Below are 14,757 nucleotides of genomic sequence, written 5' to 3' on the forward strand. Positions count from 1 at the left end.
TCACAACAGCCCACTCATAATTGGATGGAAGGAATTCAACCCCCAAATTCAGTGCCTCTCAGCTTGTAACAGGATTTCTAGGTGTTCTAGTCTTTTAGAGAGGTCAGGGAGCTTGTAGGCATGACTATAGTTGGAAGACGGGATGACTCCGTCTTAGCAATTGGTTTACTATTGCAGTTATTGAACATTGTGAGTGGGTGCTAGAGAGCAGTGTGAGACTGGCTAGTTTGGAGGAGCAAGAAAGGGATGAGACCCGGCGAGGAAGAGGTAAGTGTTGGATATGACCCAGATGATTTAATCAAGCTGTGCTAGAGGTTGTTATTTGAGATTTCTCAACCGATGTCACGAAGGTGGACCCAAATTCAAGTAAGTAAATTGCCCAACGCTTCCTGTTTTGTTGGAAGAGAGTGATTAGGGCTTGATGGTATGTGGGCCAAATAGTCTTAAGGGGCACAGGAGAGGTTGCCAACTAGTCTGTGAGAATAATCGTGTTTAATAAGATGCGTGAGGTTAGTTGAGCGAGTTAACCAGGAGGGTGATGAGGATTCCTGGAGATTTTGAAGAAGATATATAGTCAAATTAGCTGGTTATGACATTGGTTTAGAATTATAATAGGAAAAATAAGCACCACTTTGCAACCGTGGCTTGAGTTAATGTTTTTCTAAGCGACTGCCATCTAGTAAGAAGCAACTATCTAAGGGGAAGGCTTGAGGGGGATAATTTGGTGATAGTAGTCTAACCATTCCTACAACAATAATGTATTCCTAAAGGTTTCCTCATAAATGAATGAGCAAATAGATTTTATCAACATTTATCACTCCGAGTGTAAGAATATACAAAATAATTTATTATTTATTACAAAAGAGTGATTCAAAAATACATAGTCAGCTTTTATTAACACTTTGCATTTTAGGACTTATAAGCTTGCATGAATGTCCAGAGGAGATGAGGTTGCCCTAAGAATGGTGTAGGGTATTCCACCTTGGCAGAGTCGTGCACCATGTGGGTACTGGCAGTGTATCCCCAAAGTAGGCATGCGTCAAATGTCTCCCATCAAAGACACTACTAAGACTTTTGTAATTTATATGGTGGTGTAATGCAGAAGTAATTTTGCTATCAATGGTGCAGATTGACAAACCTAAATTGGGCAGTTTGTCCCATTTTTGGCAGTTAGCAATGCTTTCCTTTGGTGGCGTCATCCGTGCCTCTGCCATTGGCAATACCGAGTTTCCTTGCACTCTTAAAAGGATGTGTGACATGGTAGACTTCCTAGCAGTCTTCAAATGATTGTCCGAGAAACGTTTGGGTTGTGAAGTGAACCAAACTGACCTTAGAGGACAGTGACCTTAGAGGACAGTGACCTGAGCACAGGACTCTGACAAGTGAGCAACAGCAAAATATAAATAAGAGTTTACTCTGGTCGGCCAAGAGCAGCACCTAATTTGTAGCAATAAATGGTCACGTTTTCATTGAGACAAAATGTATTGCCTTTGAATCGGGGAGAATGAAGAGCCAATGAAGAGCCAATGAAGAGCCAAAGCCTTTAAGCTAAAATCACTGAGAACGTTTTGACAACGAAGGTGTTTAAGTATGGTGGCTACAACGTGGCCAAAAAAAGCAATTATTTATTGAAGACTCCCACAGCGTCATGGCAGAGGGTCCAAGAGGTACAGCAACAGCACTCAGTCTTCACTGTGATTTAAAACTACACCAGGCAGAAGCACGTGACATGTGAATACAGACGTGATGGGAAAAAGGGGTCAAGAAAGACATGCCAGAGTACACAACAGATACAAGACGCAAAGCTCGAGACCAGGGACGCAAAATACAACACAGGGAAGAATAGGATAACAAGGGAACAAGGTAAAGCTACACAAACAACAGATCTACCATTTATGCACAAATAAAATAAAATAAGAACTATTGCTAGAGCAGTAAAAATCATACAATAGAGCCAACAGTCTCAATATGAAAGATCAAGAAAGACATCAAAAGCTGATATAATATTTCCACACAGAATCTTTCAGATGCTTGGTCTTGTTCTTCTTGTGCTGCCCAGAATTGCACCATATACTTGTGTCTTCAAACTAGCCTCATTGATCCTCTAGAGTTATCTGAAACTCAAAACGTATTACAGGAAGACACATTTAAGGCCTAGTTTGTTTGATCGTATTCCGCCTACAGCTCTTCAAAATCTTACGCACTAACTGCTTGTACACTTTACAACTTTGGGATAAGATGCTACCAGTTCGCATCATCCAGTTTAAGAGAATACTTGGCTTTCTCTAGAACTCTATGTGGCATTGGACATTTTGAATTACCTTTACAGATGAAACACAGATTCTTGACCTTGACCCAAGCCTATTTTTCAAAGATCCGCTCTCACCATGGTTTTCTTTTACAACCATGTCATTATTTACTTCCAGTTGCTTTCTTTTAAATTTTTCACCGGGTATTTCATGCGTTGATTTTACCTCTTAATGCTTATGCTTGGCTAGCCAACATGGTTTTAGATTTGAACAGGCATAATGGTTCCCAATCAATTCAAAAGCGGTAGTGGGAGTAGAGTGAAATAAACCCACAATTTTCCGGCTTTTCACTGCTCTATCAATACCAGTTGATTGTACAACTTCATACAGTGTTTTGCAGACCCTTGCCTACTCCTAGGAAATTTATTTTAAGAGGATGGTTACCCTCGCCCACTTCCAGTGGCATATTGCTTATACCAATGATCTAAATATGTAGCAGGCTCATTTAGGAGCTCTTAGCAGGCTGGAGGCTATTTTTATATTCAAGTATAAAACCTGTGGTAAACCCATATACCATTGTCATATAACATGCATCTAAAGAGTATGGAGCAGGTTGTTTCCAGTATGTTCCTTTCTTTTCCCCTTTCTCTTTCAGGGGCTCAGCAACAGTGTATTCAGCAACTTCCCCAAAAGGTGTCAAAGCAGGTGCATTAATGGCTTTATACTTACATTTTACTAAATCATCAGCCCTTTGATTGTGTCCAAAAAACTTGCACTTTTCTTCATCAGCGATCCCTTAAATGCAGTTGCCGTTGAGAAAAAACCCTTAAGCTAACCGTGATTAACATCCTCGTAGGTCCATTAGTACTTCCTTAATTGCCTTAAGTAAGGATTTTTTCTGGTCTCACACCTCTGACAGATACTCAACCTTCTTGCATGACGTTTGCGCTTGTCCATTTACAGGGAGTAGGTGAAAAGTCAAACCATCAAACACATTTGGACAGGATCACGCCTATTTGACGTTAGCTGAGGTCACATGAAGGTACCAAATGAGCTACACTGTATGGTTTCAACAGACAGTGTATAACAATGACAGTTTCTGAGACTGCGTAGAAATTGCAGTAAATTGTCTGATTATAAAACACAAGCAGACGAACTTTCAAAAAAATTAGACACCCGTGGATACCCTAAGAGAATAGTGAACAAATGTCAAAAGAGGGCAAGGAACCAACCCAGAGAGGCACTCCTTGAAGAGAAAACCAAGAATGAGGCAGAAATTCCCTTGACCTGTGTTACTACTTTCAATTCCATATCGAATCAAGTAACCAAGAGCATAAACAAACATTGGAACATAATAAACACTGGGAATCTGCACTGGGAAAAACCACTTTTTTCCTTTAAAAAATCACAAAGCTTAAAAGACACTCTTGTGAATACCAGACCCAAGATAAAAAAGACCCCTCCAACAGCTTCCATCACCAGGACTTGGGGCCTACCAGATGTGACTGGACACTTCCGCTGTGGCGATTGCAGCGTGTGCCATTTAACCAAAAACACAAAGACTCTGGATTTAGAGGTTGGAAAAACTTGGAAACAAATTGCACACACAAACTGTAACAGCGAGAATGTAGTATACTTGATCGAATGCACCTGCAGAAAAAGATATGTTGGGATGACGACCAGGAAGGTAAAACAAAGGATCTGTGAGCATCGCAGCACTATTCGCTGCAAGAAAAATGCGACCCGACTAACAGACCACTTCCTCGAAAAAGGCCACACACCTAATGACATGTTCTGGACTGTAATTGAACAAATCACCCCTGGACCGAACATCCAGAAACGCCTTTTTGAAAAAGAACAAAGATGGGTGTATAGGCTGTCCACCAACAAACATGGCCTCAATGATAATATCCCTTGGGCCTCTGTACTCTGTTAAAGAACTCAGAAGTCACCACATTCTTTCATAATAGTGAGAAAGATACTCCTCTCATCCTAGCGTTTTTTCCTTAAATCCATTCACAAACTGAGGTTTATATAGTAAAAATATCAACCCCCACCCCCTTTCTCCTATTCGTGCATAATACTTGCATGTCCCTTTACTTCATTAAAACTAGTGACCATATATGCGCCATTACCCTTTCCTTAGGTAATCCCCTTATTTTTGATCGCCAGTAACAACACGCTCCGTTTTTTACGGAGGTCTGTATTTACCTTTGGTTGCTACAGCAACCCGGCGCGCGCGCGACGCTCACGTGATCCAGTGACGTCATCACGCGACGCCAGCCAGCCACGCCCTCCGCGCCCGCAATGGCAGTCGCCTTTAAACCCGGCGCTGCCTTTCTGCCAAACACGGGTACACGGAGGGGCGGACTAGGTGAGAAGTCACTCGTTAAGCCAGAAAACTGTAAGTAACACCCTCGCTAATGGAAACGCTTCGGTTTCCGGTCTATTTCCGCAAAGGAGATATGAGAGCAATCGGTATACTGATTTTGTCTCTACCGTTATTCTTTTCCCCTTGGTTTCACAGAATACGTTCTTTTGAGCTTTGCTGCCTCCCCTCAATTCCCGTGCAGCAAGCATTTCTCCACTGAGAAGTGAGCATTTCTTAAATCTTTGACTATATATATGTTGTGTGTTTGTTTTGTCTTGTATGTATTGTGACTTTGGTTCAAGTTGGCATATTACCACGTCGGCATTCTCCTGACACTAATTAAAACACAGTCATGAGTTAGGCACGCACTATGGAGCCTGTGTATGACTGGTTTAAACATAGAGATATATGTACACAGTCACACCAATATTGATAGGTGTGCTATTCAAGGAAACTTTCTGTTCCCATCTATATATTATACTGGTACACCGCATGCTGCACAATTCGCTGTTACGGTGTGTGGAATGACTCAGAGACAGAACGGACTACGTCACTTCACTACGTTACAGGCATGTAAACAACCTTTTGTGACTTATAATCCTTTTCTTTTTCACAGGTTTTTGCCATTTTCAGTAACCATACTTGGTTGCAAGTTTTTTTACCCATTTAGCAAATTGCTAAATAGGTTGCTGAGAGGGTTGCAGGTATGGCAGGGCGTTAGTGTACCCTGACCACCCAACTCCTTTCATTTTCATGGTCCTGAAGAAAAACCGGTAACTCCCACCTATGGTTTGAAACATGTAGACCTATCACATAAATTCAGATACACTAGGTCCTATTAACGCCTTTACTGTATCTACACACACTATTTTTAACATTGTCCAGTAGCCTTACAATAAATAATATTAAGTCATACCAGGACAATTTTTAACCCACTGACCTTTTTTTCACATTCATCACTCACATACCCGCTCCACTGTATTTTCAGGTGTCGCAGCACACCTTGACGGCACTCGGCTGTCAAGGTGGCCCCGATGATGAAGCATGTCACCGACCAGGTCGGTGAGTGAGGGGTTCCTTAAGAAACAAAGAAGGACTTCTTCTTACAAATCACGGTCTCATTCCACCGATACTGGCTGTATAGCCTCATCTTTGGTGGTACTCCTCCTATTTGTTATAGAACTAGTAAACCAGGGGACTGGGAGTACCCTTCCGTCCACTTGAGTGGATAAAAATCCCTTTGCTCTCTATATCTTGTTAAATATATATTCAGCAACTTCCCCAAAAGGTGTCAAAGCAGGTGCATTAATGGCTTTATACTTACATTTTACTAAATCATCAGCCCTTTGATTGTGTCCAAAAAACATGGACTTTTCTTCATCAGCGATCCCTTAAATGCAGTTGCCGTTGAGAAAAAACCCTTAAGCTAACCGTGATTAACATCCTCGTAGGTCCATTAGTACTTCCTTAATTGCCTTAAGTAAGGATTTTTTCTGGTCTCACACCTCTGACAGATACTCAACCTTCTTGCATGACGTTTGCGCTTGTCCATTTACAGGGAGTAGGTGAAAAGTCAAACCATCAAACACATTTGGACAGGATCACGCCTATTTGACGTTAGCTGAGGTCACATGAAGGTACCAAATGAGCTACACTGTATGGTTTCAACAGACAGTGTATAACAATGATTGTAATGCAATTGGTGTACCAAGCGCTATCTTTATCTTGAAGAACTACATCTTCCATGTTGTACTGTTTGTACTTTTATGAAATGCAAATATCGAATAAAGTATTCATTCATTCACTACATCCGTTCATAATTGTAAACAACGCTACAGTGAAATTTACTATATTTCTAAACCATGCTGTGGAGAATTGTTTTGATATAATGAATAACATAATAACCTAATAAAGATATGTTTAAAAATGGTTTCAGCCAATAGGTCTTCATGTTTTGATTTTTTTTTTGATAAAGCGAGGAGTTGGTTAATACTTTAAAGATGACTCTAATATTGCAGCAGAAGCATCTTTTACAGAAGATGGTTTTCTTACATGTTTTGTCTATTTGAGACTGTGCTACAAAAACCAAAAGCATGGTAAGAGAGCTGTAACGTGACTGAGGAAGTGCTAGACAGGATACTCTAAACTTTCTTTTCTTTGCATATTTATATTGTGCATTTGTTGGGCATTTATATACTGTCTGTTCAAATGTATATATAATTTGCCTTATTCACATAAACTAATTGCATGTCATGGAGCTATAGGGAATTTTGTCTAATTTCCCTAGAGAATGGATGTTTTTGCGATGTATTCAGCTCTGTATGCTGCTCTTTTGTTTACACCAAAGGTCTGTTGGATTGATGTGCATGTCGTTCTGAATTTTATGGTCGGAATTGTGTTATAAGAGGGAGGATGGTGAAGGATTTGGGTATTTTTCAATGGATATATTGTGATTGTCCCATGCATTGTTTGTGTAACATGGCGACCCATGATAGTGTTCACTTGCATTGTCTTCCCGTACAGAGTTGTCAGTGGTGTTGAGTTTACCATTAGTTGTGGGGATATGCTACAGTTGTCCTGTGCATTTGGTTTGGATGGTCAAATATGTTCGTTTTCTTGGTGATTGAAGGGGTTCTGTGGTTTCCAATAATCTTGTTTTCCTTCATCTGGAGGTGGATTGTTGTTTCCAGGCATGGCGTCTTCTGTGAAGAGGGTCTTGAGGCCTAAGTGCTGCGCGGCAGTTTGTCTGGTTAGGGTCTAGGTTTGTGTGCCTTTGGGTGGATCAGAGAGTATCTTCATGTGGTGTAAGTTACGAAAGGAAGGAGGTGTGGTACACTGTGTGCCCCCTCTCCAAAGTGTGTATGAGCTGGTGCCTGGACTGACTGAAGTCATGGTGTGAAACATTCTGCCACATCTGGATTGGACAAACTGGACTAAGGGTCCTAAGGTTAGTAACACAGCCCCTCACAACATCTCCTTCACAACACAGCTGTGGCCATCGAGTGTTGATCCCAGGGCTTTTTAATTGAATTGCAGTGTCTAGTTTTAGACACATTATCAACACGTTCCCATATATTGATTTAAAAATGAATTCTCCTCCGAAAAGTGAGATCGGTGAAAATGGAAAATGCATTATTTGGAGAATTAAAATAGCAAATTGAACCTGGAATGATGGACCCTTCGAGTGGCCAATTTCGATTGTACATTTGTCTGTGTTGTGAAAAATATTAGACCTATCAGAAATGAAAAAGATGTACATGTGAACCAGGGTGGCGTCATTCAGGCTACTTTCATGACGACAGTGAGGCAGCAGTGCTTTGGCAGCAGATGGCGAATTAAGTAACAGTCAAAAAGACACGTCTAGATCTGGTAACTTAAATATCTTTGTCTGATTGCCAGTGAGGGATGTAGTGGTACAGGGCCAGTACAGAATTATTTTATCGCTCGAACTGCAAGAATCTAAAACCTGAGTGGAGTGGTAATAATAAAGCTTACAAAAACAGTACAAACCTGGTGTGCTCAGAGGCGTATCTATCAGTGGTGCAGTGGCACCAGGGCCCAGGGCAGATGGGGCACGGTAGCTGCCGCTCAGGAAATGGTGAAAATAGATGACTTGTGTCATTGTGAATACTCCTTTGTCTCAAGAGGTGTGGCGGTCGGAGAAAAGGTAATCCACTGAAAATGAAATCCTGTACCAGACTAAACATGCATTCGTGGCTAGAAGTCTGAGCAAGCCAACCACGCCGGGACATACCTTTCAGAAAAAGAACGACCTTAAAATTATTTGAAATATGGTTTCCCTTTTCAGAAAGGTACTTCAATCCTTCACTTGAATCCTCCCCCATAGGCTGTACTTGTCCTAAGTAATCGCTGCTACCGAGAGGATGGCAATATATTTTCCTTCTTTAATTCGGAGTCTTTTTGGTATGTTTAAGTTTAATAAAAGTTGGACGCCATAATTATCTTTTTTTTCTAATTATGACATTTAATGCACAGTGGTAACAGTAGAGTGCAAATGAGAGTCCTTTAGAAACTGAACAGTGGGTGACAATGCCTGTCTCTGCTTCAGCCCTGAAGTGACAGGTTAGGTTGAGGTTTGTTAGCAATGGCTGCACACAAGCAAATGTTGGTTCTCCACAAAAGAGGCTAACCACCATTCCCTCTTACTAAGAACCTGGACATCATGGCTAAACACAACAGCAAGATGGAATTATCAAAGGTGTCAAAAGCTGACATGGTGCAGATTAAGCAGAGCTTGAAAGAATCTCTTTCCGACCTCAGTCTGCATCAGAAGCTCTTATTTGCTGCCTATTGGTTCAGCCTGTGTTACTCTCTGACCTTAAAACTTGCTCAGTAGGCATTTATCCTCTGAGGCCCTGATTCCCAGTAGAGTGAAGCAGGGTTGAGTATTTACAGCAAGCGGTAAATGTTGATACCTTGGGATAGGATATTTACCAGGTATGAGAAGTACCTCGTATTCCGGGTTCCCTAACTCGGAATCAGGCAAAGTGTAGGGATTCCATATTTATGTAACCATTATGTGCCTGTTCTTCCCTTTTACTTGCCCTTTCCCCTGATTACTGCCATGTTTCACCTCATGAAATCTTTGAGGGTAAATCTGCGAAGGTGAATTGTTCACAATTCAGAATTTTTATCTGTGTACAAACTTAATGTAGCGCAGGGACAGGAATTTAATGATCTCCTTGGAATCAAAGTCAAACTGATTACAATTTGGTAGGAATAGGGTGTGGTGTATATAAACCATTATCCTGGATTAATATAGTTACCACTTTTGCTAAATGTCTCATTCTTTGCGTTTTTACCAAGAAAATGAGGTATAACATGCAGAACTGGTTTTTAGCACAGCATATTCCCCATGTTTTGCTTTTTTCCAAGCCTTTTCCTCCTAATAAATTTCAGCAGGTTTTCTTTTTTTTTTTAAAGGCTTTTTTGTTGTGATTTTGAGTTTTACATACCAAATTGCTTATAACCAATACACAACAGCTCAATGTTGTGCCACGTGTCTTTCTTCCCAGGCTTAAACGACACCTGAAAGCACAGGCAGTTGCTATACACTTGGAATATAATCATCTATGTTTTGACCTCGCATAAACAGTTAAGGTAATCCCAACAGGGCCCCCCCTATATATTTGCATGCTTATGGGGACACCCCTTGGAGTTATGGACCGACTCCTAGCAATGGAGCATTAATCCATCTCTCTTAACCACTCAGAGAAGGGGGAACCTCCTTTGACCTACAGTGGCTCCCTAAGTCCTGTTTAGCCAGTATGCATCCAATACCTATCCGTATTTTCTGACCCCTGTGTCCATCTCATCGTGCAGACACTCCCACTATCGCCAGTTTAAGTTGTGTTTTATCGAGATCCCCACCACACCTGTACATTTACCGAGTATTGCTGACCAATATTGTTGGATGATTGGGCGTTCTTTAATCACACGTATCAATGTTCCCCTAGCTAACCTGCATCTGATGCACTCACATCCTCCACCTCTTACCATTTTCCACAGTTTATCCGGGGTATAGTATATTCAGTGAAAATGCTTAACCTCAATTAGCTTCAGCTGGGTCAAAATAGCCAGTTTCCTAGCTGCCATCTTAGCCCTGACCCAGTTCTCCCCTTCCAGGTTTTCAAGATCCTCCTCCCAGCTCTACCTTTTAGGGCCTGAAACATTAATCACCCATGTTTTTCACACGCAGGATATGTCATTTCCTTCCATTGTTTCCTTGGTGAGATGAGATTCAAGTGGAATAAAATCATGGAGAGTATCTCTCTGCTACCTGTAGACTTCAAATGCATGCCTTAAATCCAAGTACCAAAGCTCATATTCTCCATCTAACTAAACTTCAGCAGGTTTGATCTGGCATCATTTATTGCAGGAAAATGATGCAGGTGTGATAATTATCACTTAACTCATAACTACTATGACTGTGCTAGATGTATGTTTGTAGACGGGTTGGAATTTAGTTCTTAACTTGTAATGAGGGCCTTGATGTGAATACTACTAAATGAAAGCAACTCTTTTCCCAACACGTATTACAAAAGTGATATTGATTAGTGGCTGGGATTGGGAGGATAATGAGTGACGTGAAGAGGTGAATACACTTGTAGTCTAAAATCATTAGGAAACCCTCTTTGTTGAACTTGTATTAAGGGAATTATGTATACTGCAGACCTTGTGTGCTAAAGGGCAAGGTATGTTGCCCAATCTGAGCATTACTTCTCCCATATTACTCCGGTTCAGTTGCCTCGTTGAACTGCCAATTTGAATTGATTGCTTTGGCATAGAATGAGCCATATTTTTAGGGGCGTGGTTACTACAGGTTTAGTTGGCATCACATTTAACATTTAACTGCCTTGTATTCTATAAGATGTAAATCATCGGAGGTGTACCTGACAAGAGGAGCCATTTCTATGGAATTCACCACATTCTCGAAATTTATTCTGACAGATTTAATTGGTTTGTGGAGATTCCAACACCTCTGGGAGTCTGTAAGGCCCTTATTACAAGGAACCCTTTAATTGGTGTGATATACATATGTCTCCACCAAATCGGAATTTATTGGGTGCAAAAAATACCACCCACTTAAAAGTTAAAGAAAATAACATGCAGATTTTGAGGCTTACTTTACCAAAATCACCCAGTTTGTTAAATACAGGACATTTTTCACCCAAAAATTATTGGCATGTTTGACCGGCTAATATTTATCAAAAACTCATAATTACATAATTACGATAGGTGCAGTAATATGAATTACTGCACGTATTCCAATTAACAGAGCCTAATACTCACTTAGTTGACATCAATCAATTAATCAGTCAATCAGGTTTCTACTAAAGCGTGACTACTCACCCTTAAGGGTCTCAAGGTGCAGAAGTGCTTGGGGAGATGGATATGCGGTTCAGTTGAAGAGCCAGGTCTTGAGGTCCTTCCTGAATTAAGGCAGCGACTGTGACATTACCCATACTCTGTTGGTACATGCATGGTTACCATATCAGTTAATAATGATTCTGTCCATTGTTTTTGAAATATGCACACTTTTAGCATTCACTAAAGTGGGAGCAATTTTCCTTTTTGAAGCCATTAAACTGAAACTAAAAGTGATATGAGGATTAATGTGTTGAAGTAATTGAACAATCTAGCATTCACCTAATTCTCCCTCAATAGGTCAAGAAGTTAAAAAGAGAACTCAATCAAATGAAGCAAGAATTACTTTACAAAGAACAAGGGTTCGAAACTTTGCAAAGGTAAGTTTCAGAAAAACTGCACACAAAAATTCATAGAACATGGAAAACTGTAATGAATACAGTACAGTTGTTTGTCTTTGATATTACATATGATTGATGTGTACAAGCAGAATTATTGTCAGTATATCGTCATTTATTGTTTTCTATATAAAATCACAGGTCTGTGTTGGGTTGACTAACTAAATCAGTAACTGTGCTTGAATGCATAGGTTATAGTCTGTGCATTGGTAAATCATGTGCATAGGTTATTGTTAGAAATGGGGGTCTCTAGTTGGCAGAGAGTTGCAAATTTGTCCAAGTAGGGACCCTTCTTGCTAGTCAGGGTAAGGGGGATACACTTCTAAAATACCCCCTGCTCACCCCCTTGGTAGCTTGGCACAAGCAGACAAGCTTATCTTAGAAGCAGTGTGTAAAGCATGTGTGCATGCATACAGTAACACAGTGAAAACACTACAAAGGGACACCACACCAGTTCAGAAAAATAAGCAAACTTTATCTAAACCAACAAGACCAAAAACGACTAAAATCCAACATACAATACTCTTAAAAAGTGGTTACTGTGTAAAATAACCTTTAAATTGTCTAACAATTCCAGACAACTGTGTCGATACGGGTTAGCTAAAGTGTCGACAGACTTGGAGGCAGTACCTTTTGTTGTTGCGGCTGACACAATGATACGAGCTGGTCCAGGGCAACCGTTGCAGTTGCGATGTGAAATGGAATCGTTGCAACATGCGGTGTCTTCACGGCTCGGTGCAGGCAGTGGCTCATTGAAGGGGTTGGTGAGACCAATGCTTACGTTGCAGGGTGAGACTGTGCTCGGTGCAGTGCTGGCAGGTCATGATGCGCGACGGCGCTGGTCAATGTTCGGGTCGGACAGTAATGGAGTTGATGACGTCAGGGCAGCGTGTAGAGAAGCGGTGCGGAGTGTGATGCCCACAGGACATGGTGCAAGTAGAGGCTCGTTGACGGAGTCAGTAAGACCATGATTGCTTTGCAAAATGAGGCAGTGCTCTCTATGGTGCCTTCAGGACACGGAATCCTGCGACGGACTCGATGACCAGGTTGGTTACCCTTTCCTTCTCCAGACAACTGAAAACAGCGGTTCCAGAGACGGTACCCAGAAGCTTGGTGAGGTCTTTGATGTTCCTGAGACCTCGTGAACAGGGGGCAAGCTCCACTTCAAGCCCTTGGAGATCTTCCTCAAGCAGGGGACACAGCACACAGCAAAGTCCTTCTCCTTTCCTTGGCAGAAACAGTCACTGCAGGCCAACCCCAGTCAGCACACAGCAAAGGGGCAGTACTCCTCCTCCAGTTTCTCTAGCTCTTCTCCTTGGCAAAGGTTCCTCTTTATTTCCCAGAAGTGACCTAAAAGTCTGGTGTCTGGGCCCCTCTTTTTATACCGCAAAATACTTTGTTCTCTGGTGGCAGGGAAGCCCTGTGCTCAGTCAAAACCAGTTCTGTTCTCTCTGGTGCAGCTTCCTGGAAAGAGGTGGAGACAGCATTGTATCAGGAAGACCAGGCCCATTCAGGTGAAAGGAAATCTCCTCCCCCTACTCTAAATGCAGCCCAGGTCTATTCAGGCCTGCCCTGACTTATCCAGACCCTCTGGAGCCACTGCTCCTCCCCAGCCTTTGTCAGTCCAAAGCCAGACAGTCAGTACACATCCTAGAAGAGGCACACTGGATGGCTAAGCAAGAAAATACCTACTTTCTAACAGGGGTATTTTCAAACACAGAATGTAAAAATCACCTTCACTTAAAGATGCATTTTAACATTCTGAGTTCATGCATACTAAACGTTATATTCCTACCTTGTTCCTAGGGGTAGTTATATTTATAAGATGTTATAAGCAAAACCCCCATTCTATCCTATGGGAACATGTAGCCTTGCAATAGTGAAAAACGAATTTGGCAGTATTTCACTATCCGGACATGCCACACACACCAGGGCATGCCCTACCTTTTACATTCACTGCACCCTGCCCACAGGGGCACCTTGGGCCTACCTTAGGGGTGACTCACATGTAAGAAAAGGGAAGGTTAGGGCCTGGCAAGTGGTTGCACTTGCCAAGTCGACATGGCAGTCCTAGGCTGCCCATGGGCTTTGCAATGGCAGGCCTGAGTTACATTTACAGGCTGCTTATGTGGGTGGCACAGTCAGTGCTGCAAGCCCACTAGCAGCATTTCATTTACAGGCCCTGGGCACACGCAGTGCACTGTACTAGGGACTGACTAGTAAATCAAATATGCCAAACAGGGAATCACTAATCCATAGCAATACTTTACAAAGGGAGCACTTGCACTTTGGCACCGAACAGCAGTGGCAAAGTGCCCAAAGCATCTAGACCAGCAAAAACGAAGTCCAACACAAAGCAAAAACACAGGAGGCAAGGCAAAAATACAGGGGAAACCCACACCAATGTTGCCTGGTCTAACAGTTATGTATTGATAAATCCCAACCTGCAGGCTGCCAGTCAGCCATCCATCTTTCTATGATATCTGCTTAGACAGGACAACACTACCTTTGGTGCAGAGGAATGCCCAAGCCCATAGATGCAAGGGCCAAAAGAACAAGCCCATGCAGAACACCTCTGATCACAACACTCCAGTCCAAGTAAGAATAAGTGGTTATCTGCATAAATGGCATTAAATCATGACAGACAAATGGGTACACAACATAATAATAAATATACCACCAAAAAGCAATAGTTAAAAACAAAAATTCCCACAAAGACATTCTCCTTCTTGATATATAAGAACTGTTTTCTGTGTAAGTTGGCGTAATCCTACAAGGGGTGCTTTCTCAGCCAGGGGTACCACAGGTGAACTTAGTTCAAATCACCACGATGAAGGTGAAAGACAGGTTA

General features: G+C 41.7%; 1 protein-coding gene across 1 annotated transcript in view; it reads left to right on the top strand.

Annotated features, from left to right (window-relative positions):
* WWC2 (WW and C2 domain containing 2) overlaps positions 1 to 14,757 on the top strand; it is a 957,428-nt gene that overhangs the window by 413,347 nt on the left and 529,324 nt on the right. The window contains exon 5 of the mRNA XM_086962466.1: positions 11,809 to 11,888. Coding sequence (XP_086818592.1) covers positions 11,809 to 11,888 — 80 coding nt within the window. The remainder of the gene's footprint in view (positions 1 to 11,808; positions 11,889 to 14,757) is intronic.

Source organism: Lissotriton vulgaris, chromosome 3_1 (assembly GCF_964263255.1).
Source record: "Lissotriton vulgaris chromosome 3_1, aLisVul1.2, whole genome shotgun sequence".
In the NCBI taxonomy this organism is placed as follows: Eukaryota; Metazoa; Chordata; class Amphibia; order Caudata; family Salamandridae; genus Lissotriton; species Lissotriton vulgaris.